General features: G+C 31.9%; 2 protein-coding genes across 9 annotated transcripts in view; one reads left to right on the forward strand and one right to left on the reverse strand.

Moving 5' to 3' along the window:
- Fstl5 (follistatin-like 5) overlaps nt 1-27,228 on the reverse strand; it is a 197,697-nt gene that overhangs the window by 55,666 nt on the left and 114,803 nt on the right. For 6 of the 8 annotated variants that reach the window (XM_074249112.1, XM_074249118.1, XM_074249113.1 and 3 more), the window contains one exon: nt 16,864-16,938. In XM_074249112.1, coding sequence (XP_074105213.1) covers nt 16,864-16,938 — 75 coding nt within the window. Of the gene's footprint in view, nt 1-16,863; nt 16,939-24,218; nt 24,551-24,581; nt 25,263-27,228 lie in introns of those variants that run through there. The other 2 variants (XM_074249111.1, XM_074249110.1) reach the window with 2 other exon arrangements.
- On the forward strand, nt 767-14,530 carry LOC141531493 (uncharacterized). Its single transcript, XM_074249341.1, is given in 6 exon segments — nt 767-1,009; nt 4,703-5,518; nt 5,613-5,849; nt 6,316-6,873; nt 7,002-7,271; nt 7,273-14,530. Coding segments are annotated over 5 exon segments (2,028 nt in total). The 5' UTR covers nt 767-1,009; nt 4,703-4,798; the 3' UTR covers nt 7,516-14,530.

Consider the following 27,228-nt stretch of genomic DNA (forward strand, 5'->3'; position numbering starts at 1 on the left):
ATAGTAGTTACGGCATTTTTTTTTTTTTTTAATTTTATATTGTTAATTGTAAAACACCCGTGTATTCTGTTATCACGTTAATATCTGCATTGAATTGTATTCTGAAATAGATGAATCAGTAATGCTGTTATTTCTTGTTTTATTGCATTAACGGTTCAATGCTCGAAATTATCGATTACGCGGTTTAAATTGAGTATGCGTACGAATAAATAATATACATGGATGTGTGTACATATATTGATAACAATAATAATAATAAGAATAATGATAACAACAATCATAATGTCGTTGCGAATGAAATACATATTCATACACACATACACGTTCGGTGACTGATGATATCTCGTATCAATACAGTGATATATATACAAACCATTTAATAGTTATAGCTCGGTTTGGTTTTGACTAATTTTCTGTAAAATAGTGTAGTTTAAATGTGAATGTGCAGGCGTCAGTTTTCGATATGCTTCATAAAGTTAAAGTTCACAAAAAAATTTGTGTAATTTAAAAATAGTATACTTTTTTTTTTTATTTGTTTACTTATTAAAAAAAGATGAACAGTCATCAATTTCTGTATGTAATTTTTGTTAATTTTTGTTTTTCGACGACCATTAAAATTACACTCGGAGATGGCAATGAAGTAAAATCACTGGATAATAACAATGAGGATACTCGCCGAAGTGAAAACAACCCATTGGCGGATTTTTATGCTAAATCGGTAACTATTGATCTCAAAATTGATGATTTTGATGAGAGAATCCAAAAGGTGTTAAATGAGCAGATTAATTCGCGAAGATCGGCAATTGACGCGGCACTCAGACGTGAAGAATTAGACTCAGGAGAAAAAAATATTTTTTATCGACGAAAGAATGACAATCCAATAGATAACTTAAAAGTCGAAGGTACCGATAAAGCAATTAATCAAGATCAACTAGATGCTACGGAACCGAGGGGTGGGATAGATTCTCAGGAGTTACAATCAGGGGAAAAACAGCGGATAACAAATGAGGTTAGCAGGCGTTGTTTGCTTGCTGGTTCTTTAATGCTTAAGCATCATTTAAAAAAAAAAATTAATTTTATTGCTAGACCTTTCAAAAAATTTTGGCAGAAACCTTGGACAAGTTGGAAACCTTTTTGGCATCCCTTTTATTTCCCTAAACCTCGACATCCAATTCCACGTCCACCACCAAAACCTAAGCCAAAACCTGAACCAACTCTTCCACCCACAACCGAACCACCTACCACTGAACCACCGACAACTGAACCACCAACAACTGAACCACCAACAACTAAACCACCAACAACTGAACCACCAACAACTGAACCACCAACAACTGAACCACCAACAACTGAACCACCAACAACTGAACCACCACCAACTGAACCACCAACAACTGAACCACCAACAACTGAACCACCAACAACTGAACCACCAACAACTGAACCACCAACAACTGAACCACCAACAACTGAACCACCAACAACTGAACCACCAACAACTGAACCACCAACAACTGAACCACCAACAACTGAACCACCAACAACTGAACCACCAACAACTGAACCACCAACAACTGAACCACCTACAACTGAACCACCCACAACTGAACCACCCACAACTGAACCACCTACAACTAAACCACCCACAACGCCACCACCTGAGACTAAACCACCACCGCCTCCAACTCGAAAAACGACGTCACGTAAGACACGAAGACCAAGACCGACTAGAAACCGATGGTATGAAAGAAAAAATAAAATATTTAATCCGAATGGAAAATATCTTAAACGTACTACTCCTTATTTAGGATACCATTCTAATAAAACAAAAAAACGTTTCACTCCGTTTTTCACTGTATTTGCAAAATATATGACAAATAATCCATTTTCGATTACAGACTCTCCTGAAGTCGAATATGTAGCTAATAAAAAACCTTACAGTATGGGACATTCAACCATTTGGGAGCGAGATGAAAACGTTTTTGTTAATACAAAAAAACCCCATAAATCAGGAAATTTAATTGATAGAAATTCGAATAAAACAGGGTACTTGATAACTAGACATCCTCATAAAGGAGGGGATTTAGTTACCAAAAATCCAAATAAAGTTAAGCACTTAACAACCCTTAAATCACATTATGGAGATTCATTAACTAAAAAATCATATAAAGATGATTATTTATTCATTAAAAAATCGCGTGGAAAAGATCATTCATATACTGAAAAACCATTTGACAATGGAAATTTAATTACTAAAAAATCATATGGAAAAGGAAATTCATTTACTAAAGAATCATTTGATGATGTAAATTTAGTTACTAAAAAGTCCCACGGAAAAGAACATTCCTTTTCCAAAAAATTATTTGAAGATGGACATTTAGTAACTAAAAAATTACCTGGGAAAAATAATTCATCCGTCAAAGAACCATTCAATTACGGAAATGTGGTTATTAAAAAATCACATAAAAATGACCATTTATCGACTAAAAAAATTTATGAAAACGGTCCATTAGTTACTAAGAAATTACAAGAGAAAGTATATTCACTTACTAAAAAACCACATGTAGCCGGTAATTTAGTTACTGAAAAATCAAGTAAAAAACCACATTCATTAACTAAAGAGCCATATGAAGCCAGACATTCAAATACCAAACAATCATATAGTAGAGGGCATTCATTTACAAACAAGTTATATACAAATAAATCTTTAGTTACTAAAAATTTACCTAACAAAACGTATTCTCCAACTAAAGCACTATATGAAAATGGACTTTTAATTACAAAAGGTCCGACTAAAATCAACAATTCAGTTACTAAAATATTTAATAAAACGGAATATGTGATTAAGGAGAAAATTACCAAGGATTATAGCGAAGGAGGGTACCGAGTAACTAACAAACATCGCATTACAAAACATATGTTAACAAATAAAACACATTCTAAACCACAAATAGGTAGGTCGAGTATTGAGAGTCAAAAGAGGGTAACGAAACTTTCTACATTATCTTCATCTCGCATTAGATCTCATGAAGTTAAACGTAAAACTATTTTAAACCCTATCAAAATGACTAAACATACTTTTAATGTCTCTAAATCATCACAACATAAAATCCTTAAAAATGTCACTCGATCTCACGTAGGGAACAACAATGCTAAAAAGTTCTCTAAGTACTTAACAACTATTGGTAAAAAAACAACTCGTAAAGTTGATCATATGAAAATTAAACAACTACATACAACTAAACATTATAATAGCAAAAATCTCAATGATCATTCAAGGTCAACGAAGAGTGTCATCTCAGAAAAGCTTACGCCATTGCCTGGCTCTCTTCAAACACACAAATCATCTACTAAAAAGCCTATGAATAAATTTAAAGTTTCAAAACTACCAAAAATAGTGTCTACAACATCTAAACTTATTACACATAGTAAAACGAAACAAAAACATACCACAAAACCGAATAAAAATTTAGAGCTAATGAAAAATCATACCAAATTCTTAAAGACTTCAACCATCACTCCTAAAACGGCTAAGATAGACGATACACATAGTAAAACGAAACAAAAACATACCACAAAACCGAACAAAAATTTAGAGCTAATGAACAACCACACCAAATTCTTAAAGATTTCAACCGTCACTCCTAAAACAGCTAAGATAGGCGAAACACATAAAAAAGTAGGGCAAACATCGACTACAAAATTGCTTAAACACACAGTTTCGAAGAAAAGCACTACAAAAATTCTAAAAACTAATAAACGTTCTACGCCTTATAAACAACCTAAAAAAAATGGAAACAGCAAAAAAAAGACCCAGCAAAAGACTACAATTAAAGCTAAAAAAACAAGAATAAAATCTAAAAAGACGACAGTCAAACCTAAAAAGACGACAATTAAACCTAACAAGACCACAATGAAACCTAAAAATACGACAGCGAAACCTAAAAAAACCACAACGAAACCTAAAAAAACCATAACGAAACCTAAAAAAACGACAGTGAAACCTAAAAAGACCACAATCAAACCTAAAAAGACCACAATCAAACCTAAAACGACCATAATAAAACCTAAAACGACCATAATAAAACCTACAAAGACGACAACGAAACCTAAAAAGACGACAATGAAACCTAAAAAGTCCACAATCAAACCTAAAAAGACCACAATGAAACCTAAAAAGACCACAATCAAACCCAAGAGTACTAAAAAACCTCAAAAGAAATTACCCTTAACTACTAAAAAACGTTTGACCACGACAAAACCAATGACAGTACTTTCAAAATGGAGGCCTAGAGAACCCCGTATAGGAGGACGAAGCCAACCAAAAGTACCTTTCAAAGCCGCAGATATCCAACCAAAACATGCATACAATGGTATCTTAAAGCCTTACGACAAATCATGGGAGACATTAACCAAGCCAAAAAATCCTAAAACCCAAATAACTTTTGTTAATTTAATCAAAAACTTTAACCCAAAAAATAATTCCTCATTTCCTATAATTTTAACTATTAAACAAAAACACAAACCTCGTAAATGCTGCAATAACAATTGTCCTACTACATGTAACAAATCCTGTTGTAAAACTACCAACTCAAATTGTAAAAAATCCCATAGTAAATGTTGCAATAGACCTTGTTATAAAAATTTTCATAGACAATTAGAAAATATTGAAGAAGTTGGCACATCAAAATTTCAACTACAGACTCAACAAGGCGATTCAGACGATGTTGGCGTTCGTTTACTGGACACTGGAGAAGACCAAAGTGACGTCGTTGGAAGAATCGATTTGGAACCAGATATGGAAACAACCGTAGAGCCAATTGCTCTTAGACATGGGATGCATCGTGGGAAAAAAGGAAAAAAATCCTTCCGTGATAAGTTCTTGATAGAGTGTTTAACTCAGAAGAAAAATTGCGACAAGCACCAAAATGATGATCAATCACCTGAAACCGAAAGTAATGATGATGACCATATCATAAAAAGGAAAAATCCTTTTGCATCGCATGGAGATGCACCAGCTGAAGATAGAAATTTAACTAAACTGGCCTACGTTATTTCAAAGCACATTGTTAATAGTCTGCCTAAAGACATGCGAAACAGCAATTGGGCAGCCGATTTGGCCTTTAAAATTGTGTACGAAAAATTAAAAATGTATGATTCTGGTAATTTCGGATTACCTCCTTTTGGATTACCTTTTCAACAAAACTACATGTATGGTAACAGTGGTAATAATGGAAGTAATGACTGTTGCGGCTGTTGTTGTGATGGGGAATATGAAACTTCAGATACTTCTTATAAAAGACAAATGGACTCTCAGATCAACGTTAAAGTTGGAAATGAAAACACTTACAAGTGTTTGCCAACAATTGATAAGCCACCGAGTGAAGGTTACGCTCTACTTGAAGATGTTGGATGGTTTAAGTTTCATGATGAACATAAGCCATGGAATGAAGCAAGAAAACAATGCTTCAAAGAAGGCGCTCATTTAGCATTTATGGAATCACCACAAGAAACTCAAGTTTGTATTCATACCAATATATTTTAATGAATGCATAATATTACGCAAGACTTGATAAATTATTAATGTTACTGATAATTTCAATTGTTTTCAGTGGTGCATTGATCATCTTCTAAAAGGATCTGGGGAAGAAGTATTTTTGGGAATTCACAACTATTTTAAGGGAGACTGGGTATCTGTAAGTGACACAGAAGTAGAAACAATGAAGCATTTGAAATGGTCGAAAAAAGAACCAGATGGGTACAGATTTTATAATTGTGCAATTATAAATCCTAAAAGTAAGTTAGTTAGTCGAGAATCATGTACTGTTGATCATCCATTTATTTGTAAAGTTCCACTGTAACATAATATTTTCACATATCAATAAGCTTCGTGTTGAATAAATATCTATATGAAAAAAAAAGGTTCCTGACACATATTTTATAATTCTTTTTTTCCTATTCCGTGTTAAGCATTTTATCTCAGGCTGCTCAAGTTTGTCGTATTTTTTTGCTTCAAGTTTATTCCGAAAGATAAATATCTTCAGCCCGGTACTGTATACCAGTGTTCCACAAAAATGTATAAAAAAAATGAACCTTATGAAAAAAAAAAGGTGAATAGTATCACAAAAAGTCAGGTAGCCTGTACTGGGAAAAGAACTCACGAGAATAGAGATGTTGTTGTTAGACGAAAAGACCTTCAGCTTTACTTATTCTCAGCCCACGTGGGACTCAAGTTTCTATTCATAAGTTCTTTCGGTGACTCATGTCCGTGACGGGGGGTAGTTCACGGGCTTCTTTTTTTCTCTTCTCCAGTAGCTTCATCCACCGCAAAAACTAAATTCATTTTTAGTTCCCGTCAGTCTTCCATTCCGAGAGCACACAGTACGTCGGTTAAATAACATATTAGATTTTTTTTTCAATTATTTTGTAATTAGTTTTGTTAGAGCAATGCTAAAGCCAATTTATCTTATATTTCTACCCATAGTTCTAAGCGTACCAAATAATCGGGTAATAAGAGAAGTGGATAGTGTTGAACAAGTTAATTCTCAGTCGACGGAAATGACACCTTCAACCTCACAATCAGCAGTACCGTGTCATGACTTGTCGGAACATCGTGGCATTCCGCAATTAGTTTTTCCCATGTGTACCAGTACAAACGGTCTCGAGGGGTTACGCAATGTCGTGATTCATGGGATGGCTTGCACATGTGACCTCAACACTCATGATGTACACAAGAGAGATGATTATCAGTATACACCCGGAATCGGAGCACACAAACTTCACACCCGAGGAGCTACGTTCAACAACGCAAGACGGATATGTAATGAAGAAGGTGGAAATCTTGCTATTATTGATTCTCTCGCTGAGGAGCGGGTAAGTACTAGTCCTAGCACTTGCAATTAATCACCATGCAAATGTGTTTATGCTATATGTCACTGCTGCTAATGATGATGATGATGATGATGATGAATATGTGAATTTTGATTTGTGTTTTACAATAGGTATTGTTGGACCTGTTCAAACGTGCGGTCGGAATCAGAAATGTGACGAATGAAGATCAAGCTTTAATTGGAATCCATGACCTATTTTCGGAGGGGGAGTGGGTGACTATTTTAGGCGAATCTCTACATAAAAATGGCTATACAAAATGGAGCGACCGGTGGGGTGGACAGCCAGATAATGGTGGTGGTGTACAAAATTGTGGTAGTTTATTGAAAGAAGGAGGAATGGACGACGTCAGTTGTAATGCGCAGTTTGCTTTCTTTTGTGAAATACCCGGAATCCGAATAGCCCATTAAAACTTTTGTACTTTCCACACAACCTTTTAACTGTGTGTATTTGTGTACTCTGCTATATACTTTCATACAATTATCATTTAGTTTTGTTTACTTTATGTACCGTAACGACATTTTTATATTTTTATTTTATTTTTGCCAATCTAACTTTTTCTATGCAACTGTTTCCTTTTCATCGCTACCGCGCTTTTTTTATACAGTGATTTATATAATTTGCTGAAGAATTTTGTCGAATAATCAAATAAACTTTTTAATAGAAAAATGCGAAAGCTTTCTATTATTTTTATCGCTTTCATAAAGTATACAATAGTTTTTTCAAATTTACGAAGTTATCTTTGAATTCTCTTCATGAGACTAAATTGACAAGTGATGTTCTACTAAAAATATAAGTTTTTGAACATATAAAAAACGCCATTTCTGAATGTAATTATTTTTTGTACTTGTATTTAATCAGCTAATAAAATATTATTTAGAGGATCAAAGTCTTATACTTAAGCATTGAACAGGGCTTACAACTAAAAACTGTATGAATGAATAATAATCAAATCTTTGCTTTTTCCGAGGAATGAATGATATAATTTATGACGGGAAGTTAATTTGTTTTTGCAAAATACTCCAGAGCTAAAAAGTTTTATAATTTAGTTTCTGTCTACTTATTTTTATATAATTATCGTTTGACGTTTTCAACTAAGTACTGTTACAACAATATTTGCATATTTGTACTTTTTAGCCAATTTAACTTTTATATTCAACTTTTTCTTCGTTTATGCACCATACTTTTTCATAGTCATTTATATAATCCCCCTAGTTTTTTTGATCGAATAATCAAATAAACTTTCAACTAAAAAAAAGGCAAAATCATCTTGCCCTCATTATTGTTATTTTTTTTAAAGAAATACATACAGAGCAATCTTTAAAAATTCTGAAAGCAATCTCAAAAAAACTCATTTGAAACTTTAAATTGATATCAAGCATATTTTAGCTCAAAAGAAATCAAGACTTTTCAAACAAAGTTATTTTATAAGAAGCGAAAAGTCAGTGACTATTTGGTGTTTATATGAAAATAAATAACCTTGAATAAAATTTAAAGTTTAAAATGTTTGATATTTATGCTTTGTAGCTAGTACACAATGCCCAGTAACTTTTGAAGTAAATAAATATATTTTATTTACGTTTATTTATTTATATTCAAACGTCCGCGATCCATGCAAATTTTGATAACCAAGTTGAACGATTTTGTAACATCAGTATTCATCTGTAGGATTTCCTCCAGCGACTACTGTCAATACCATCTGTAATATTTGTTGAGCTCCTGCAATATTACTAACACACCAGCACTGCTAAATTCTGAGAAACTTCAACGATCGTGAATGGCTTAACCAAAATGCTCGCAAGTATTTCTCATTCATTTTTTCTCCCTTGCTTCTGCTCATCTTTCTGTCGGACCTCTTTGTTTGTTTCATTCCTATCAGTATAGAGATAAATATATATTCCTTACCCGACATCCTTAGCACCGACTTCTTTTTTGCCCTCCACTCTCCAACATTTTCATCTTGTCTACGTCGATATTTACCGTGCATCCCGTTAGGTAATATTTGTCGAACCAGTCGCAATACCAATATTAGTAAAGCTAAAATATATGTAGGCACAAATACTCAGTCATACATTACACAACTACACTCAATTTTATCAAACTGCAGTGCAAAATAATTATTAACTATATCTTTTATTTTTACGAATGATGAAATAATCCTCAAATCCTTGAAAATAAAAATCAATCATCCGAGATTAATTGAACTAACAATAATTGTTAATAAATCACTAAATATTCAATTAAAATCGTTGTTATTTATGTAAAATTAATTTTAAATATCAACGTAAAAATTTAAATGTTTATCAGTAAATATTTGAATTGTATCCGTATATTAATTACCAATAAGTAATCAATAGAATCACAATAAAGTATTGTGAGCACGCAGGAATTACAAATTAAACTGATTAATCATACATTTATGAGCTCATATTAAAATCAGATAAAAGGCAAGTAAATAAGTGCATGTGGTTAATATACTTTTTTCCGGCGGTAGTACAAAATAATAGCCAACACTATATATTATATACTGCGCTAATGAAATATATATATATATATATATATATATATATATATATATATATATATATATATATATATATATATATAGAGAGAGAGAGAGAGAGAGAGAGAGAGAGAGAGAGAGAGATATGGAGATGTAGATAGTATAGTACGTATTAATATACGCGCTGTCACGTGGATTCGTTTACGAGCCACAGTGGGTAGCCGCGACCCCACGAGGCCTTAACAAACTCTGACATGTATTTCATTTGGAATACATTGTTCGTATAGTTTGTTAGTATTAAAGTTATTATTATAAGTTATCATCTATTTATGACGGCAGCGCGTTACACTTTTTTTTTAAATTAACGCTATTGAGTACGCGGTAATGTACTTTAAGCTAATTTTATTTATTTTATTTACTATAAAAAGTAAACAAAGTTTTAATGAATATATTTACCTAGAAAGATAAAAAAATTCATCTGTACATGGGCCAGCAAATAAAATAGACAATTATCCATTAAAAAAAATTAAGAAAATTGGCTGAATTTATTTAAATGTTAACCATGCTTCTCTCTATTTTTATTTATTCGATACTATTGACAAAACAATTTGTTTTCAACAGGAGAAAAATCCGCTGATTAAACATAAGATGAGGCAATTTAGTAAGATTTGTTAGAAAAATCTTGGAATTAGTAACGATAAGACGCCGAGCAGAAAATGTAATAGCTTTTTTAAGTCTCCACAGTCGTGTCTACTTTATTTTGTTTATTTTACCTTTCTCTTATTACTTTAACGTCGTCTCATCTGTTTGCTCGATTGCGTCGGCAGTAAAACCGTTGAAGACTGTTACATATTGCTGGTACATTTTAGAGAGAAAAATTTACGTCCGACGTCTACTAGGGAAAATAACATGGAAATGAAAGGAGGAATGAGCTTTTATATAATAGTGTTGTAGAATATTGTAAAGCTTTGGCGCCACAAGTGTCCACTCCGGGTACTGCGTCATCGCGCTATAGCTAGAAACCTTTTTCCTTTACATTACATTCTTTTTTCTTTTATTTATTTATTTATTTTTTTTTTTCAATATTACTTTAGCTTCAAGGCGCTTTCAAATTCTAATCATAAAAAAGTAAATAAACTATTACAATCGAAGGAAAAAATAGACAGTTAATAAATTTTTTTTAATAAATGATTCGTTAGCTATTATAAATATTTGTTAACTGTAAATAAATCGCAGTTAATAAATAATTTATCACTGTTGATAAATACTTATTAAATGATCTAATATTAAAAAATCATTTATTAATATAAGACTTATTAATTATTAACAAATCCTTTTAACTGTGTAGAGAAAAAAAGGGGAGTATATTTTGACATTGTATAAATGAACAAAAAATAACAGATAGCCAAAATAAACGAAGGTAGAGAGGGTATAGATGTATACATCAGATTGTGAAGGGTATCGTTGATTAATAATACACGCGCCACTCATACAATTTGAACGAATAAGAGAGAAGCACCAGGGGTTACTTGACACAATGTACTTTAATCGGCGCCCTCTTTGGTAACTGGGCTCGGGTAGAACACGAAACATTGAACATTGAACAGTATCTCGTATGTGGGCACACACGGGATGCTCAAGTGTGTAGATGTACCGCAGGGGTTAAGCCCATAGTTCTGTAGGAGAACAAAATGACCGTTCCCATGGGCGTCGCTTTACTCTCGTTTTTTATATATTTTTTTTTTATTTCATTTTATTCGCGTCCCTTTTTATTCCTGGCTTCTATTCCATACTCCAATCCCCAGCGCCATTTGTAATTTACATTTTAAATTACTCGGTACTGCGAGCGACTATCAATTTCGTACCCTGACCCGTTACGTGCGTTTTAACATCCCATGGTAAATATAAAATACTAAAGTTAATAAATAACCTTCGTAAATGTTTTTAAATGCTGAAACAACTAAAACTAAAAACAAATATTTATAATTATTTTATTTATAAATTCATTTTTCTTTTACTTTTATTTTAATAAATACATTTGTCAATGTCGCTACCCCGAGGTTTATTTATTGCCTTTCAACGTTAGCTTTTTTTAACAATAAAGTATTATTCATAAACATCGTTCGGTTGCTTTGTTTTGTTGTTATTTTTTTTTTATTCAATCGAATAATAATTAATAAGTTTTTATTTCTATAAAAATGATTTATTTGAAGTCTAACAGTTTCGCTCCCTCATTAATAAAGATTGATACTCTTGTACATACATTCTAAACTAATTTTTCAGTAGTTTTAGAAAGTTATAAAATAGTAATTACTAAAAAAAAATAATTATTGAAGTTAAAAGACAGTTAATATTATTATTCCCTCAATTCTAGAATGTCTTTAAAAAAATCTAGACGATTCTAATGTTTAAATTATATATGTAATAAATGATGAAAATAAACCAAGATGACATTTAGCTAAATAGAATGACTTTTTGCCAATTGAATTTGCTTATCATAACCATCAAAATAATTACATCGTGTTTACAGACATATAGATGCGCATATATGTGCGTGCATGAATAGGTGTGAGACAATTAGACCGGTTAATTTGGACGTACTGGGGTTAATTGGGATGGCATCCAAATTAGGCATTCAAGGGACAGTAGATACAGACGGTACACATCGATTATGTACATCGTGTACACGTAACCGTGTGGTGGATCTGCTTCTGTTATATTAGAAATTTCCTTCTATGATTCTATGACGAGAGGTCATAGAAATAGTGTAAATAGCTCTGATCGGTATATTGCTGGATTGCTGGTAGAATGATGCACGTCCATTAGATTTGATGTCGGAATTTTGATCAATCGTTTACCTATCCTATCCTCTTCACTTTTCTCTTTATATGCATGCCTACACAAATACATCTATACCAGAGTCGTGGACAACGTCAAAAAATTTCATTAATGTGAGATACGTGTGAATCTCACCGTGTCACACAGACTATTAATCGATCACAAGCTGCAGATAGCGATAGAATGACGCGTGACGCTTTGTAAATGGGATTAGTTCAGGAACATTGCATGCTTTTCTTGTTATTGTTACTATTCCATTCTGCATGTTACATCAGATATGACGTGTATACATAGTTAATAATTTAATTCATTTTACTTTTTTATTTCACACTTTCTGTTCTTTTTTTTTTTCATTTTTTGTTCATAGAGATAAAAATTGAGATCGATGATCAAACGAAGTTATGATTTCGTTTTCAATTTTTCAAAATAGCGTTGTTCAGATATCATAGATTCCTCGTACATCGGTAGGACAATATTGAATTCAATTTTCATTTCAAAATTAACTTTTAACTATGATAACTTGTAAGCTGTTGCGCCCAAAAAAATTTATATGAAAATTGAAGCTATGAGCTTTTAATTTTCACTATTCTGAATTTTACATTGCTTAGATATTTTTTTTTTCTATCAATGGCTAGGTTCAAAAAAATTTTGTCTTATAATAAATGAATCCAGTGAAAGAAAGTAATAAACAATGGAAAATATATGACGCAGTATTTTGAATGACATTTGTTGGCTCTATTTATATAAACTTATGTTTGACTTAAATTTTTCCGGACAATGTTCGTCTTTGTAGCTTGTTTCCTCGTTTGGTTTTCAAATCCGTACAAACATTTGTTTTGTGTCATCCGTACACTTTGAATACAATGCTAAATTTTTAACCGAGGTTTGGCGAAAATTCACAACTTTCTGTTTATTTGGGACACTTTTCACTACAAAGGATGAAACTGTTGACACTTATTTCCAGGAAAATACAAAAATAGAGATTTATTCTACTGAGTAAACTCCATTTACAGTAATCAGTATTCTATTTTAATTTAAATTTTTCGTAAAGATGACATCAGTGTTTTTGGCCAAACGATCAATCTATGTAACTAATATTATATTACATACGTCAAATAAAGGAATATAAATAAAGACTCGAGGATATTTACTTGATTTATTCAATTTTCTTATCGTTATCGCGAGCAATATATAAAGAATTCAAGGAATTTTCATCCCTCTGATGCGATGAGTAGATTAAGAATGATTATCGTGAGCCCTGCCGATATATTCGACCCCTGGAGGATTCGTATGTAAATTAATGTGCCAGTTTAAAAGTTTATATTTAATTTAGCCTCTCCCGGTCCCGGTACACATTTAAAAATTTATCCACTTCAATCTCACTGTGGACAGAGATAAAGTTAAAATAGAATAGGGTGTAGTAGTCTAAAAGTCTACACTGAAATGTTTTGTTCCCTCTCGCTCATTTTCAGCTCCCTCGGTGTGCCTTATTCGCAGCAGACATTTTACCAAAATGGAATTTCACTAATTTTCCGTGCAGTTGAATCGTCCTTGCCTATTAGACTTGTCCGTCCACATCGTCGAGTTAAATTGTTCTATGTAGGAAAATGAGCGCATCTAACGTATATACATACATTAGTGACTACATCTGCCATGTGTATATGTGTATATAATAGATAATAGCATAGTATAGTTGAGTAGTTTTGCCAGGAAATATTGGCTACGACCCCGCTGCGCTACTTTATATTCACTATTAACTATTTACAATTCACTTCCTTTACTCCTGTTTCTACCCAGACTCTTGTAACATCATCTTTATTATGAATGTCGTCTTTACTTGTAAACTTAATATTATATTACTTTTATTTTTCTCGTTGCTTTTACTAATTGTATCTTATATTTATCACTGTCCTGGGTAGTTTACATATTTAAAAATATACATATCTAGATGTGTTTTATGTAAAATACCGCGACTTTATCTTGTAGTCATGTTAAATTCAACATGGAAAAAATAAATTCTCAAAAGTACGGTGTAAAATTTTAATGAAGTTCTCAAGAAATATTTTTGCGATGTTAGCGGCGAGTAAGTTGATGAAAAATTATAAAAATTTTATTTATAGTCAAAGAAAATTCAAAATTTTCAGCACTTTTTGATGTTTTATTTTACTTTATTACTTTAAAAATAAAATGTAATCTCAACTTTTCTTCATAAAAATTCAACTAAAGTATTTTCCAGAGCATCAAATATTAAAATTAAATCGTACAAATATTTTTTCAAGAAATTTAAATCTTTTAAATCTCATCTCAGCTATTAAAATCTCAAAGGCTTTCAACTTCGGTATCTTCATGAATGTGAGCTCTTAGTAGAGATAGAAATAGGGGCCGAGATAAGTGTTTCAATAATGACAAAAAATCCTAAAAAGTTGTTATTTCCGAGTTTTAAAATATATCAACAAACTTTAATTAAATATCAAGAGAAGAAAAGCCAAGAATTAATATAAATCTTTAATAAAAAAGTTAATACCTCAATCACATTATTCGGGATTTTTTTTTATGATACCTAAAAGACAAGATCATGAGTTGAAGTTAATAAAGTCAGACTATGTTGTAAAAGAGAAAAAAAATAATAATAATAATGATAATGGTCGTAGGTTTCATCAGCTTGAGAAAAGGTGGGATCTCACAAAGCCTTAAAAGCATCTCTACGAATTACCATTCTGTAAGCTTTTGTCCATTATATTTATTTATACAGACATATCTTTTATTTTTCTCTACTTCCATCAACGTTTATTTGACACTAAAAAAGCTTAGACGTGAAGATAATGCTTGCTGTATTTATTATTTACATTTTTTTTATGTACATATGTTTTTTCTTGCTTAGAATAAAAAATATTAGGTATCGTGTTGCCATAACGTAGTCTGTTATTATTAATTATTTTTTTTTTCCAATTCAAAAAATTTCTATCAGCAAACAGCGGGTCATCAAACTTTTACACTTTGTTGAATCCTTATTTATTTTTTGGATCACGGAAACTTTCATCACCACGTACTGACTAGAAAAATCATAAATCCAAAAAAAACAAGTAGAACAAAGCGCCCACTGAACGAGCGTAATCACAGCACACGTATACACATATCGGCGGTATTTCAAAAGCGGAGAACAAAAAAGTTAAAAGATAAATTTAAACGGTCAGTTATGCGTTGCAACATCAGCACTACCGTCGTCCTTCGTCGGTTGTAAATACATATTTTAATGAGAAATAAGGCTGTATACAAACGATGTACATTAGAATTTACATCGCTTCACGGCAAGCTCTTATTTTCGCTCTATTGTTTTAAAGTTTTTTTTTATTATAATAACACAAAAAAAAAATTATTATCTTTGACGTTTTTTGTGACGAGGATTTTAATAATTCCGAAAAACAAACTAAACAAGTATCTGGTAATAAAAATAAAAAACGTTTATCCACGACTTAGTTTTAGAATTTAATCAACAAAAATTAGTTTGAAATTTTTTAATTTTTTCATTCTAAAAATGTCATATCAAAAGTTCCTTAAATTTTTAAATTTATTGAAGTAAATCAAACGATAAGTTGAGATCCGATATGCAGCCTAGGGATACCTGCACTCGTACTTGGTGTCGCAAGCTATTAACTTTAATTGACCCGTGGACTGGTAGTCGATTAAGTTTCTCGCGAAAAGTTAATGCGGTTTCACTGTCACGCTGATTTTTTTACTCCCTATCCTATAGTAACAGGCACTTTCATTTTGTTGAGCTTTGCGTTCTTAAGGCATTCCCGTCATTTAACGACTATTTACTGCTAGCATCACTGCAACCCTCTACTTGATTTCTTGAGCCCTTGTGTCGAGTCTCTAGGGCAATGTTCTGTCAATGAAATAAGACTTATCCACCCAGAGATTTACTCAAGATATTACTGCTATTACGACTACTGAGAAAGTAAAATTTTTCTGTTTTTTTTTTTTAATCGCTCAAAAACCATTGTCTTTATTTTGAGCGATAAAAATATCAAGAGTTGTTTGTAGAAGCAGATTAAACCAGTAAATATGTGATAAATCTCATGATTCATGATAAAGTATTAAAAACTTTAAACCGATAGTTGTCTAACTTGTGAAGCTTTTAGTACCTAAAAGTTATAGATCTAAATTAAATTTTCAGTGAAGGTATAATTGAACAAGCTATCAAGTTATTCGCCCTACTTACGGCGAGCTATTTGACTGTTTATTACATCATTTATCATTAATATCACTGTCAGAGTACATCAAAATTATACAAACTTCACGTTTAATTAGTGACTATATTTAAACTTTACTGTACGCAAATAAAACTAATAAATAGCCTCTGTTTGTCTAGTTAATAACTTTGGTAATACTTTATCTATATTCATTTAGAATTGCTATTTATTTTAATAACTCATAGAACATTACACCGTAAAAAAAATATGATAATTAGTACTAAATCAACATTTGCTGTAATTTTATCGTTTAGAAAATTAAGCTTCTCTATCTCTACTAATAATTATTATTACTGTAGAATAATGATAATTTTCTCTCCGTGTATTATGTCTGTATTTTAAATCAGGAATTTATTTAAAAATTTTTATACTTGTACTTACTTTGTGAGCTGCTGATACAGAGATGAAAATAAGTAATACAAGTAGACATAATGGCAGCCATAATTTCAGCGGCATCTGAAACATTAAAAATTTATTTTCATTCATTCAAATTTTTTAAATTTTATCCAAGTAAATAAAATAGAATTATAATTTTATTGAGTGAATAAAAATCAAAATGAGAAGTAAAAAAAAAAAGGAAAAGAAAATATTTTTATCGAAAATAGATCAAACTAAATTTTGTGATTTTGTTTAATTAAAATACTTTTTTACAAAACGAGTCATCATATAAATAAATAAAATTACAAAGTAAGTAAATAAAACAAATTTACAATTTATAGCCCGCTTGAAGTACAAAGTAACACCAGTCCAGTAAATGCAGACTTGTGACAAACAACGGATCCATTATTCACATAGATAAGATCAATTGTAATTTGAGGGCTCGTTAACGACTCAGCCAGTCTAATCTCTCTGGTCTCTCAGGTCTATAAGGGTACTATAGTTACTAATACTCTTATTACGTTGGTTCTGAGATTCTGACCAAGGACAGAGGATAGAGCATAGATATAGATATACGGATAAATACCAAGATTATATAATATATATAGTATAATAGGTGTTCAGAATAGAGGAGGGCTGTTATGTTGGGGGACAACAAGAAGGCTAATAGTGAACCGTAGTCAGACGGAGATAGAGATGAAGATGAAGCCACCACACCCTCAAGCCTCTTATCGCAAACCATAAGTTGCAAGCTGGCTTACTGTATACTATACCAGTTTGCGCGTAAGCTCCGGACGAAAGACACGCTAGTCTAGATATATATACGTGTTTACTGGTCATGTATATGTATATCTTTATATCTGCTTGTGCTGTGTTGCTATCATTATTATTATTATATAACAACCGCCGTTGACTTGTGATCATCCTTTATGGGGTTATGAAGATGTTCTGGGTACCAAGGGACAGATATATGAATAAAATAAAGTTTCCTTTTACTGCTTTACAGTGCTAAATAATTTATAGTAATTTTATAGTGATAGATGCTATATACTCATATTTTTTATGTTTTTTTTAAATTACATTTTTATAGAGAGAAAAAAATTTTTCTCCAAGTAATTTTATTTGATTTAATAATTTTTCTGCTTGATTCAAGACAGAATTATTAAAAATTATATTTTTTATGGACTTTTCAATGCAAATAGACTTTTTAAAAAATTATTATTATTATCACCCACGTAACTTATAAAAAAAATCATTTTAATACTTTGGGCATAAAATACATAACGCCTTGTCGCTTTCATCCTTATCCCGAAACTCATACTCATACTCGCACCCTTCTTCCTCTTGTCATTCCGCCTCGCTTTTCTTGCCTCCTCACGTCCTTGTCTTCCATGTCGTCGTCGTCGTCGTCCTGTCGTTGTATAAGTTGGCTGGCTCGCTAAGATTACGCGATACTAGAACAATTTATCGTTTCTTACCACGTATACTCTAAAACCATACAAGCTTCAGCGTTCCTTTGCTTTTCTTCCACACTAGTTCACTTCTTTACACTCACTCTGTCTCGTGCAGTGGAAACCGCAGCCCCGGTATAGGCATTATGTGTACAAGAGTACCCATCCAACCCAGTTTCTCGAGGAGTATTTTACATTCCTTCCTACAGACATTATTTCAAGTACACTCGCTGGTGCTGAGGCACAGGTTCTAGATTCTGTATCGTTTATCGTTTGCACAACACACGCATGCATAACTGTAAATTATCTTTCCCCTTACCCGTACCCATACGTATTTACCCATACCTATTTCATATAATCCACACACGCTACACAACATCATGCATACTGTAATTAAATTTGTCCTCTTGGGCGGGTGCATCTCACGTTTCATCCTGCGTTTCACGCAACCACACGGGGAAATTGAATTTCAATTATCACGTCCCGAGGGAAAATGCTTCCGTTATAAAGTCATACAATACAGTTATCGTTACCAGTTACTAGTTACACGATTACATTGGCCGGAACCGAAATAAAGCCGATGATACTTTTATACTCTCACTTTCATTTGATAATTACTAATTGCTAATTGCTACACTCATTATTTATTATTACTTTCATTTGACTGCTTTTTATTATTATTTATTTGGTTATTTTTGGAAATTTTGTGATATTAAAATTTAGAGACATCTGGAAATTTTTGGTGTTATTACGCGATAAACAGAAAGAAAATTTTTATCACTTCTACATCTGATAAAAAAAAAAAAAAATGTAGCAAATGTTCGTGATAATTGAAGTAAAATTTCATTAACTTTTAAATTTATAAAACAAAAGCATGAGAAAAAATGAAATAATGAAAATGTAAGAAAAATAAAAAAAAGTTGAATGAAGCATTGACTTGCAAAATAAACAGGAACGTTTTCGTTCTAGTCAGCGCTGTTTTCTCAAACCTGGGAGTGAGAGAATGGAGTAAGCGATTCTTAGCTGCTCGGAAAGTATAACATTATATTATAGTTCCATAGATATAGACATCTAGACATAAATGTGGGGTTGAAACGCGCATGTTGTCTTGTTGAAAAGTTATCACCCTTTGGATATCATTGTCCAACTTTTACGAGTTTTATTTTCAGATGTATGACCGACTTATCGCATGACAATTCGACGTTTGATTTTAATGGTGCGGATAAAATGAGAAACGTCTAGTGTAAGATAAATTGGTTAGCAGTTTAAGTGCTGTAAATATATTTTTATCGGTGTAATAACAAATTTTGAGTTAGAGCTACTCTGTTTGATTGAATTTTTGAATTATTGACTTGTCTGATGTTGAATTAAATTTCAATTCTTTTACTTTATGGATTGAGTTAGATCTAACTGAATTGAGATAAGGCTATATTATATTATAATTTATAATATATTTCGGGGATGTTTTTATACAACCATAACTAGAGATTAGGAGAGTGATTTAAGGAGCTAATTAGGAGTAGACAATGAGGGGATTTGAGGAGACTGTAGTGGTATTTTGGTGCATCGGCTTCAGCGGGTAGTATGTGGTTTGCCGCATCTTCAGGTCATTTGTAGATTGCGAGAAATCCTAGGTATTTACCACCGAGTTATTCCCACAAGAAGACCGAGTTTTATCCTTTGTAACTGTTAGTAACTAAGGAGTAACAACTAATTATTAAGATACTAAATTATCTTTACTTACAAACTCTCCTGTAATCCTTGTTTCACATTGTAGACTCTCTAATCAAGCTTAAAACTTTTTATTACAACAATTAATTATTCGCACGGAGTTTAAGGTTGCAACTAAGGCGAATAAAAATCATTGAATTATACAAAATCTTGTTGTTGACAATTGTAGCTATAATTAAAGTTTATTTCTGGTATAAAAATAATTATTTTATTGAAAACTTGATAAGTTTTTGAAATTACTAACTCTGGAAGAAAATTAAAATTAAAATTAAAATGCTGAAAAATTATTAAAATCTTATAAAGAAGGTAATTATTAAAAGGCGTAAAAAATAATTATGTTTACTTAGTATTAAATTATAAAGATGTAGCCGTTTGAAATCAGAGACGGAGAAAAGTGAGTTCTGGTGTAATTTTAATTATTAATTAACTCGGAATTCAGTGACCGGAATCGCAAACAGGGAATAAGTGATACCGAATTACATCATCCGTATGTATATGATGAAACATGAAAACAATGGTTTTATAAACATGAATGATATTAATTTAATAACTAGAATGTGCTTGCCAATTAGAGCTACTGGAACTGACAGACGTTGGTGATTGTTTGACTTTTGGAACAACTTTCTGGGAGCTTTACCCGTCGATTCCCAAGTGTGACTGCTATCTCTACCGCAGGTGATAGAATTTACAGTAATAGAAATTGACCTCAATAAACTAAACTATTTTACAACTAGAAGTACAAAGTTTATACGTGAATTTCATAGTAACATCGCTGGAAATTTCTGTTTATAAGTGGATATAATAACTAAATTTTCGCTACTAAATTTACTCTCTGTATGCAATTAATAAGTATAAATTTTGATTAAATTGAAAACAACGCTGAAAAAAAAAATGCAGTTATTAGTTTAAAAAATTCTAAAAATTATTATTCTACTGACTTCAACGTCATAAGTTTCAATATTGAAAGAAAAAAAAAAAGTCAAGTGTAATGATCACCAAATTAGTCACTTTTATAAACAAGTTTATTGTTTGTGAAGTGTTTTAGATTATTGAAATCATAACACATTACGTGTTCCACGTTTTTAATTTATCGAGAGCGAATCGAAGTCTGGTTGACGTTAACAACTTTTGTTTGACTATTAATTTATTACGGTGAGTTAGTTCACTGTAAATAGATGGTGATTTATGTATAACCGTAGGAGGAGTTTTATTGATATAGATGTAAATAGAGCTGTGAGCAATATAACTCACTGATAGGTAGGGTATCTAATCTCCGCGGGACCATTTAGTTAGAAAAATACGAGGAATCCTTGATCCAACGATTTCAGTATTTTCAGCTTTCACCGAGTCATCGGAAAAAATAAAAAAAGACATGAATATTTTTATTCTTGAGAGTCAACGTGAAAATAGTCGTAGTTAAATGGCAGAGGCAGAGGGACGGAAAAAGAAAAGAGGATTTAGGAATGGGCTACGAAATTGTTATCCCTCGGAACACATACGTACACGCTTTACACAGGCACACTTGTATTCTGTGTTTCATGGCTTTGCATTCACATGTAAAATAGCTGCCGATGCTCAGACGATAAAGGGTCCTAGTTTAAATGACATCCTCGTTCCCTCGCGCTGATCGTAAAAAAAGAAACAAATCCGGGGATTTTTTTTCATTTATATTTAAATATTCAATATGCGGATAAAATATTATTGTCGGTATTACTGAGTCTCTGGGAAAGGCATTTATAATAATTTTAAATTTCGTGACTAGGGGGAGAACGGAAAAAAGATATTTGTGATTATTACTTATTGAAGCAATTGCATTTTCGCTTGAGTTTTATGTAAAATTGGTTAATCGGGATTTCACATAGTCAGTGTCGTAATAATTGATTTTAATATTTAGTGACAAAAATTTCTGAAAAGTCTAAGTATACTTATGAATTTATAGTCTTCAGCATGAAGTAAATCTGCAAATTTACACTTTAATTTTTAAAAGGTATGAGTAGAAAGTTTACATCATTCGTTACTTTAGCTTCTCTTATAGTTTTAAAATATTCATACTCTTGCGCAAATGCAATACATGTACACAAATTTTAATAACAATAACTTCAAATCTTGCGGTATCAATTCACGCTAAAAAAAAATTAATTTCATCAATTTCAAGCCAAATTTGAAAATAAAATTTTTTTTTTAATTTTAGGTAAAATCTATGGATTATAAATTAAAACTTCAAAATTATGAACTTGATAACGCCAGTTAGTATTTAATTAATTTAAAAATTTTCGATGGACTTTTTTTGCCAAAATAATTCAATTTTCTTAAAAAAAAAAAAAAAAATTACCTCCTAAATGTGATGACAAAAAAAATGAATGTAGGACGAAGCTTAAAACTAAATCACAGGTAAGTGGTAAAGAACGTCACGTAAATATATATCTGGTGGGTAGAATATTAAAGTGAATATCAAGTCAGTGAAAGCACTTGAAGTTGTCCGGATCTGGCAGCAAAGTCACGAAACGTTGAGGCTAAACATGGTTGAGTGCTGAAGCTAGTCTGAGAGAAGAGGATTTTGCGATTCGCCATCTCCGTAGAAGAGAAAATTTATATGGAGATATCAGCTGTTCTCAAGTGTCGCACGCTAATGTACTTGAACTCAACAGACAGGATGTACCGAGCCAGCGTATCTTACTTCGTCCTCGTAGTCCTCGTGGTAAAGAATGTCAAGCTCCTATATCATGCATTTATACTCCGCTCGTGTGTCAGAGTCCCGTGTATATACATCCCGTTGTTTAATAAATTTAATTTTAGATATATTCCGCCAACTTTGATACGAGTTGTGACACTCTCGCTATTAATTAGCTAATTAATTAATTAATTAATTGTTAAACAAGTGAAGAATAAATTTTGCTCTAATTAATAGGGATTCTCGAGATTAGTGCTTTGTAAATTGGTAATTAGTAATTGGCGATAGAAGATGGAGATAATTGCTAGTTAAGGAAAATTGCATCGAGCAATTGTAATTATTAAAGTCACATGTCTGTAGTATTAACCCCACATTGTTCCGATTGGTGTTATGTGCAACGGGAGGTGAACAAATATTAAAGACCGTCCGAGGAACAAAACTTGTTGAATGCATTCAATAGTTCCAAGAGCTTTGCAGAAAACTCTTCAATAATGCAATGTGATTATTGGCTGACCCACTTGAACAATTTAACGAGAATCGCTACTTTTAAACGCAAACATAATTAGCACTTTAAAAGACAATTAATCGTTGAATAGAATGATTAAAGATCAAGGATCTAAAGGTTAAGTTGGGAAGCTTTTATTTATAAATAACGTGAAATAAAACTATTTAAAATAAATGAAAAAAAGTTGGCGAAGCTGAAAAGTTGCTGAGTCAATTTCGTTAGTGAAAAAGCGTGACTTCACTTTTTTTGTAGAAACAAACTTTAAAAAAAAAGGTAACATGTTCGATGTTCGATTTATAAATGGCGCGGTTGTTATTTTAGATACCCACCAGGAAGGAATTGCAAATCGATACTTAACTTTGATTGAAATGAATTTACAGGAAAACGCTCTTGTCAGTGAAGATTTTTTTTTCAACGTTTTATACAATTAGAAAATGATCACGGCTGAATTTAATCTGGGAATACATGTTTTCAATTTAAATTCAAGTTTTGGACGTTTTTTTAATTTTCATTTCGAGGGAAATGTTTGAATTAAAAAACCTTTTTCTGGGCGAGTGTTCAGTGGATAATATTGATAAAAATGTATGGACATAGATAACATATAAGGTAAGAAGTTTTCGATGGATAAAAAAAGTTTTTATTTTTATAAAGCTCGCACGATTTTTTTGCTAAAGTTTGGTGACGTTATAACAATAACAATTATAAATAGAAGTAAATTTCTAGGATAGTGAAGAGACTTTTCTGATATTGAAAATCAATTCAAAGTTGTAGGACCTATTAAAATAGGTCATGTTACAATTAAATTTTGATGGGACAGTAAAAAGTGTTTACAACCTCGAGAAGTTTAAAGTTGTGATTTTATGGTGGAATGTCCTTAGAAATCGCGGATTTTCGCGAATGACTATGCGGTTAAGAAAATGAACATAAAATAATAAGAGAATAGAACATCGACAAATTTATAAAGCAGTGAGTACATTTACATCAGTACTAATTTCCCCACCGAGTGCGCTAGCTCTAAGTCGATTATTTCACTCATTTCCGGGTCGACGGTCGAGGCTAGATCGTCGTTGATTTCGCTCCAGGAAGGAAGTACTAAAAGAGAATAGAGGAAATGCATACTAACGCATTCTGAAGAGTGCGTCAATTGAATTTTTTTTCACAGAAAATTTTCAGAGAAAAAATTTTTAAAAATTCCACTCGAAGAAATTAAGAAGTAACATTATGAATGTAATTTTTTTGAAAAAGAATTTCTTAGCACTGATTTATTTTCAAATAAAGTCAGGTGTCTGCTGGCTTCAGTATTATATCATAAATGAGTAATTTTTAAGCTTATTTTGCATAAATGTATACAATTTGCACATACAGTGGAACGGAATTTCCTCAGCCACATTTGAAATCCATGAAATAAATCACTCATGTGGATAGTATACAAATGTTAAAACAAAACAATTGCGTACATCACTTCAATTCATTCGCGCACCTGACACATGTGTACACAAATAAGTATTCATGTTCATTAATGCGGTGAAAATTAAATATAAAACAATAGCACTTAATTTCAATGAAATAAATCAATTATCATTTTACGCGAAATTGTATGTTTATTATTAATATATATCGTAAATAGATTCTATTACTTATTTGAAACTTGCTTATACGTTGAACCGAACGTGTACTGTCGAAGTATCTGCGTATCGAGACTATGTACCACTGATTCACTGGCAGGCTGCGTTGTCGCCTTGACAACTTGAACATTCGTGAATGTCGTCGTTGAATCAGAGTAATTATAGCGCGAAAACGATTCCCCTTGAGGTTTCATCCTATTCTCGACGTATCTTCCAGTTGATGAAATGTTCTAGTACCACCATCGCTATCACCACCACCAGCTCAGATGGATCTTCGCTAGCTCGAAACTACTATACTATACGGAGTTTCATCTGTTTGATTGCGAAATGCCGTTGGCAGTTATACTTACGGGAACATGTACAATTATCTCTGGCTCGTAAATTAATTTACTACCTAAGTATATGACGAATAATATATGTATATAAATTGTGTATCTGTATCTACACTGTTTGCCTGTGGATAATATTTACGTTCCTTCATATAGAATTCGTCCCATGAGATTTTTTTGTTAGCTAAAAAGAGATGGGACCTTTTAAATCGGTAAGGGCTGTAGAAACGTTAAATTAAAAAATGAGATTAAAAGATAAAAAAAATATGAATTTGTTAATATAAGTATGATCTAATTAAATATTTAGAATTTTATCTGTAGATAATAAGATCAGCTAATTAATTGATCCAAAATATAAATCAATGGAATATTTAAATTCGACTTGAAATTTTTGATTTTCTAAAAAATAGTTTTGCAGATATTATTGTCTAGAGACAAGTTTTTCGTTGCATAAAATTAAATAATTTATAATATAAATTTCCTAGAAAGTTTGTCAGGAGTTTGTGAATTTAATTCCTTACGTCAATCTCATGAAGTTTAATCAAACTTAGGCTATTTAAGTCAGTACTTAACTAAATAAGCGAGGAATCCTGATGAACAATGCACAGTGTTCTTGACTAGTGATCAGAACTGAAGTAGTCAAGTGTCTGAAGTCCACTAGTTTCAATCTTCTATCTTCTAAAGTGATAGTGAGAGTGAGAATTTCAGCAGTGAAAATGAATCCTTCTCTGTGAGTAGTGAGTAGAGACTGAGGATCTTCAAATGAGTGAATGAACGGGAAGCTATAATCGAGGACGTTTGCCACTCTGAACAGAGGCATTAATGCGAGAAATAGGTATGGTAATAGACACGAATTAAGGACATTCGGTGAACTATTAAATGGCCTTTGGGAATCGCTAAGACTGATCTCATAATTCAAACCTCATTGCACGTTCCTCGCTCCTCGAAAGCCTCTAGAGTCTATCCTCGGTCTATTGTTCTAGTTATTGGATGTTCGACTACCACTAACCGATTCGGCTTTGTTTCCAACAGAATCCAGGAATTATCATTATCATCCTTTCGTACAATTAGAAAAAAAAAATTATATTATTTTCGATTAAAATATTTAAATGTTACACGAGCATCAAGTCATTCATGAGTTAAACGCTGCAAATCATTCTATCTCGGGCTAATGGATTGGTAGTTTCAATTTTATGATTGATTGAGCGAGTTTCTGAGAAGCTTACGTTGATTAAAATCGATACTCGAGGATTTTTATCAACATAAATATAAATAATAATCATAACAGTTGCTGTTGTGGTAACAATAACATTGCATTATCAAGAAAGTGGAGGGATCGGGACAGTAGGAGTAATATAAGATGCAATTTTAAAAATGTTGAGAAAGTACAGTGTGTCGAGTGATCAACGTCGATAGTAACTCGATTTCCAAAGATGGATGAATGTATCGAAGATTCTAAGATCGGTGTTTGTGAGTAATGTATATAGTAGCACTAGAAGTAAGTATGGATTTATTATATTGGCGGGTGGTGTATAATGAAAATCCAGGAAGAGGATGGATATTAATGGGATTCGGAAATTGCGCTTAAAGTAAAATAGCGATGTCGTAAAAGTAAAGCCCGGTGAATTCAGAGAAATGGCGAATAAGCGCGTGCATGTGCCTGTGGCTAGTATTAGAATTTAAATTGAATTTGCTTTACGATCTAAGTGGATCTACGGATACACAGACGTATTTATTTAGTAGGTGTAAATTCATAAATATGTTAATTTATTGTCATTAAACTATTTTAATGTCAAGTACAAAGTAATAAAGCGATTTTTAGAGTGATTAAATTAAATTTATTGGTTATTATCGTTGTTAATTAAATAATTAAGTTGAGTTATTTTTAAATTACCGAGCGAGGAATTCAATTAAGGTCATTGAGTGGAGGAATAAAAGTGGAAAAATATTCTAAAGCTGCTGAAAAATTTAATATATCTGATGGAATTAACGAGTCAGCAACGACCACTGGATTTTCGATCTGGTTGCTATCCAATTAGTGAGTAGAAATAATTAA

Source organism: Cotesia typhae, unplaced genomic scaffold (genome assembly GCF_013202065.1).
Source record: "Cotesia typhae breed Kobodo isofemale line unplaced genomic scaffold, CoteBio_Ctyphae contig_5, whole genome shotgun sequence".
In the NCBI taxonomy this organism is placed as follows: Eukaryota; Metazoa; Arthropoda; class Insecta; order Hymenoptera; family Braconidae; genus Cotesia; species Cotesia typhae.